We start from the raw sequence: 5,260 nt of genomic DNA, 5'->3' as shown, positions 1-5,260 counted from the left end.
TCCTTCCCTCTCTCTCTTCCTCTCCATCCATCTCTCAACTCCCTCTCTCCCTCTCTCTTTCTCTCCCACTTACCCTTCCTTCCATCCCTCTCTCTTTCTCTCCCCCTTCACTCTCTCTCTTCCTCTCCATCCATCTCCCTCACCCTCCCTCCCCCTCTCTCCTGTCCCTCCCTCTCTCTTTCACTCACTCACTCTCCCCCTCTCCCTCCCCTTTCTGTAACTAATGGTCCTTAAACCCAGCCCCAGCTGTCGCGGCATTGGGACTAAATCACAACAATCAGGAGTTATTATCAGCGCCGTGCCGACTGCTTGTGCTAATGTCAGCGCTGATTGTATTAATGTGGAGTCTGATTGGAAGACATCCATCATCATATCCCTGCCAATGAAGTGCTAATAAGGAGCCTCATCCTGGAAATGTAAAAGACTGCAAGGCCCCAGATTAAAACCAAACCACACTTATGAGGAACTTCACTTATTGGTAATATTGTTAGCGGAGGGAGAAACCCCCCACCCATCTGCATTCCTCAACCTCATTTAACTCCCCCATCCTGCCACATTATTCATTTTAATACACCTTCCTAACTATCCATCCACCCATTTTTTGTTAAAGTCCATTTACTCCTGTGTGAGGTCAGGGTCAGACTGGAGTGTTTGCCAGTGTCCCCGCAGGTGGGGAAGGCGGGGAGGCATTGGAGGGTCTCTCGCTCACACACAGTTAATGAAGAAAGTGTTCAAAATACAAAGGCTTAATATGCATATGGACTAGAAAACTGCCTTAAACTTAATTTGAAGCTAGTCAGGTCCTTTACATTTTTAATGGTACGACTATAGTCTGAGGAGACGTCACGGTTTTTGCAATCATAATTTATGGAGGGAGAAAGACACGAGCATTTTAAGCCTAGGTGTTGTTTTTCCACAACATTCTTTTTCCGCTGTGAATTAAAGATGTAAGCCTGTGCACTTCTGTTTTAAAAAACATACAAACAAAGTGTGTGTGTGTGTGTGGGGGGGGGGGGGGGGGGGGGCGGTGGATTTTAGAATTCACTGTAGCAGTCTTTTGAAAACAAAATAATAACAATCCACCTTGTGGGTGTCTGATATGTCATTCAGTCAGTAAAATGTGCATTTACTTTAATGGTAGTGGAAAGATGTGCGGGGAGAACAAATTTGAGGAAAAATGTCTTCCTGTGAAAGCAGTGTTGTTTCCCCAGAAATTCAGCTTTATGCTAATGAGGTTGTTTGTTTTTTAAGTGTTTTGAGCATGCAGTGATGGATCACCATCCATCCGTCTTGAAGATGCTGAAGCTTGTTACTGTAGAAGCGAAGCATTGGACCCTTTGGCAGCCACTTCTTACGCCCATGTTTTTGCAAATTGCATATCCGTTTGTAACAAGTCTGTTGGTTGCCGGGTAGAGATGGACTAGGAGACAGGTGGAACAAACAGCAGCTGGGCATTTATTTAAACAAAAGTCACGATGTTTGTCTTTTTAGACAAACAACTGTAGTGTGCCGTCTGGAGTGTGAGAGCAGCCTCGCTGTCAGGAGAGAGCGTGAGGTGAAAACACAGCAGCTTTTAAACACTCTGCTCATCACCTCAATCTTCTGCAGCTCGGCCCCTTCCGGTTGCCAGTGCTTGCTCTCGCCACCTGTTAATGTGGCAAGACCACTCCCCACTACCACATGCCCCCACCGCCCGACTTAAATCGGGGAACCGCCTGGCTGACAGCTTGATGAGAGAGGAAGTCAGCCACCACCATCTTAGCCCCTGGCCTATGGATCACTTTGAACTTATAAGGCTGTAAAGCCAAATACCATCGTGTGATCTGGGCGTTGGCATCCTTCATGCGGTGAAGACATTGAAGGGGGGCGTGGTCTGAATAGAGTGTGAACAGTTTCCCTTGGAGGTTATAACGTAGAGCGCTGATTGCCCACTTGACCGCCAGGCACTCTTTCTCAACGGTGCTGTACTTTGTCTCCCGCTGGGAGAGCTTCCTGCTTAGGTATAGCACTGTGTGTTCGGCCCACATCCTGGCTCAAAATGGCGCCCAACCCTCGATCCGAGGTCCGAGGTGTCTGCAGGACAAAAGAGAGCGCAAAGTTAGGTGTATGGAGCACTGGCTCCCCACAGAGAGCATGTTTAACCCTCTCAAACACCAGCTGGCACAGCCCCGTCCACTGGACCGGCTCAGAGGCAGCCTTCTGGGTGAGGTCTGTTAGGAGACCGATCAGTGCTGAAACAAAGCACCTGCAATCCCCAAAAATCTCACCTGTTTTTGTCCTGGGCCTTGGGTAGGCCACAACTGCTGCTGTCTTGTCTATCTGAGGACGCACCTGCCCACCACCCAGATGGTAACCAAGATACCACACCTCCCTCTGTCCAACCGCACACTTGTTTTGGTTAGCTGTCAGCCTGGCCCACCTCAAGGACTCTAGGACAACCCCTACCTGCTGCATATGCTGCTCCCATTTATGACTGTGGATGATAACATCCAGGTATGCAGCAGCATTCCTGGATGTTTGTCGACACTTGGCGTTGGATAGGCATCAAACTTTGACACATTCACCCTGCAATTGTCCACACAGAACCCTATAGACCCATCAGGCCTCGATACCAGCACAATGGGGCTACACCAGTCACTTTTGGAGTCCTCAATCACCCCCATGTCTAACATGGCCTTGATCTTTGCCTGTACCACCTTTCTTTTGTGCTCAGGCAAGCGATAGGGCCTTAAACGTACAGTCACCCCTGAGGATGTTTGACGTTGTGGTCTATGAGGTATGTATGCACTAGTAAGGGGAAGAAAACGTCCGTAGTTGCAAATCTGCAAAATCTTCTCTCTGGCCCGGTGAGAGACCACCACAAGGGACGGGGTGGGTTGATTTGAATTTGGGACCTCTGGTTCCATCTCATCTTTCTTCACAACAGGTGTTGCCAGAGAGACAGGGGCCGCCTCCCCCCATGCTTATGAGGCTGAGGTGGTAAATTTGGGAAGCCCCACCCGTCTGAGCGTACAACTTCATAATCAACAGTTGACCATCGATTTTCATCACCTGGTCAAACGCTGAGCGCATGGTGTTGTCACCCGACTGTTCGGGCAGGGAAATCTGCCATGCGGCTGACCTCAGGTGCCTGTGTGCGCTCCCTTGGAGGCCCTTCTGGCTCACTCATCAGCCACATCAGATGATCCTGCATCTCTACTTTGCACCACTGACACAGCTACACCGGTTGTGAACACGCCCCATGCTAACTACCATGCTAATTCGCCTAATAAACCCTGGCCAAACACTGGTCCCTAATAACAGGGGGCACATGAAGCAAGAGCTAACTGCAGCCTTCACTCTATGCTTTTTCCCTGACAGTAAATTTCCACCGGCACTACTGGATACTTATGAATATCCCCATGCACACACCTTATCTCCACCCTGCACACCTCCCAGGCGGAACCAGACGCTGGTGGATCAGGCTCTGCGTACAGCCTGAATCCAACAGAGCCTGGTGTGTACCCCCTTGTATCCTTACCAGAATACTATAACGGACCAGTAGAGGGGGCTGGCTTGCCGGCAACCCAGACGACTTGACCCACCACCATCAGTGGACATTCCTTGTGGAGGTGTCCGAGTCGACGGCAACGCCAGCACCCCTGTCCTGGCTGGGCCCTGTGCGGAGGAAGGAAGAGCGGGGTTAGCCCCTTCCTTTTCAGACAAACATCTAAATAACTGTAGTGTGCAGTCTGGAATCGTGAGGTGAAAACATAGCCGCTTTAAAACACTCTGTTAATCACCTCAGTTTTCTGCAGCTGCGTCCCCTTCCGGTTGCCAGTCCTTGCTCTCCCCACCTGCAGATGCAGAACCCCCCCCCTGGCAATTTTTTAGATACACAAAATGCAACCAGATTTCGGCTTAAAGTCCTTTTTTAGGTGGAAATGAAGCAGCATGTCTCTTTGAATACAAACTATCATGTGCGCCTCAGCGACTTCACACTCACACACACATACACACACAAATAACAGGACTCAGTTGTACGTTTTCACTGGAGTGAATGCTGAATACTGTAGCTAGATAATTGTGGCTTTTAAAAAGCTTCACACCTCTTATTGCGTACCTTTACCTGTGCTGCTTTCAGGTGAGTGTCGGGTTGATTGGAAGTTGATGGCGTAACTCGCATCGGGTCCCATCCTTTTTGATCGGAAAGTCAAGAGAGCGGAAGAAATGGAGGTCAAACCTGTGCTCTATTTCTGACTTCTTGTGTCTTTCCATACATTTAAACAGAGCTGTTGTAAAGATGTTTTAATTCTAGCTGAAATATTGTTTATTATTAGCAATATAACAAAGCTAACACATCACATCTGTCAGTGTTGGGTGTGTGTCTTCATCCTGCAGGGAAAAGTGGCCCAATCTGATGTTTTTGCTCATATGTGACTCAGATCTGTTTTTTTCACAACAGTGTGAACAGCACAAATGACATGGAATCTGATCTTTTCAATTTTCACATACTTTCATACTGTATGTGGTCCTAAATCTCAGTCTGAACAGTCATATCGGAATTCATGCGACTCTTACGTAAATCTAGAGCGACATCCGTCACAATACGTATATTGCTCTAGAGTAGCCCTCCTTGAGATCCTGAGATTTAGCATGAAATCGGTGTCATTGAAGCCATTAACGTCACGATCCCACCACTCCTGGCTCCGACCCCACATCCACACACACCTCCATACAGACGTAGCAGTCATTGCGCCACAAAAAGCCATAATTAAAATTTTGGCTCTCTTTTTCTTCGTCATCATCTGCTCACAAAATTATTGGCTTCCACTGCATATCAACTTATACATGGAACCTTAAACACTGACTTTTAGGGCTACCCCCTGAAAGTTTAAGAGGCTTATTCATCAGTCGGAAACCAGTCGGTCGAGATTCTTAAAGTCGAGCACTCTTTTTTTTTTTTTTCAGTCAGTGTGCATTACAATAACTGGATAAAACAGATAGAAGCTCACAAAATGCACAGTGATAACATTTCAATTAGGAAACATATATAAGGGGAATCATCAATATATTTTTATATGTGCAAATCGAACATGGCTCTCTGTGCGTTCCGATCACCGTACCCTGTTCCTCCAAATAAAACAACTAAAAATAGTGGGACTCGTAGACTTGTTAAGATTATTTTCCCTGCATTACGCATGGAGAGGGGGTGAATGGGGAGAGAGTCACGGAGAAAGGGTCCCCATTAGGCATGGTTTCGTTCCATACTGTTCCATAC

General features: G+C 47.6%; 1 protein-coding gene across 1 annotated transcript in view; it reads right to left on the bottom strand.

The window, feature by feature from the left end:
• Nucleotides 1–2,033: 2,033 nt before the first annotated feature.
• The window catches only part of otomp (otolith matrix protein), a gene marked incomplete at both ends in the record, with an annotated part of 21,670 nt that continues 18,443 nt past the window's right edge, over nucleotides 2,034–5,260 (bottom strand). Inside the window, one exon of the mRNA XM_080012742.1 lies at nucleotides 2,034–2,073. Within this exon, the coding sequence (XP_079868868.1) occupies nucleotides 2,034–2,073 (40 nt within the window). The remainder of the gene's footprint in view (nucleotides 2,074–5,260) is intronic.

Source organism: Zeus faber (genome assembly GCF_960531495.2).
Source record: "Zeus faber genome assembly, chromosome: 13".
Classification (NCBI taxonomy): domain Eukaryota; kingdom Metazoa; phylum Chordata; class Actinopteri; order Zeiformes; family Zeidae; genus Zeus; species Zeus faber.
The sequence above is the reverse complement of the archived record's forward strand: the minus strand, read 5'-3'. Positions and strand labels throughout refer to the sequence as shown.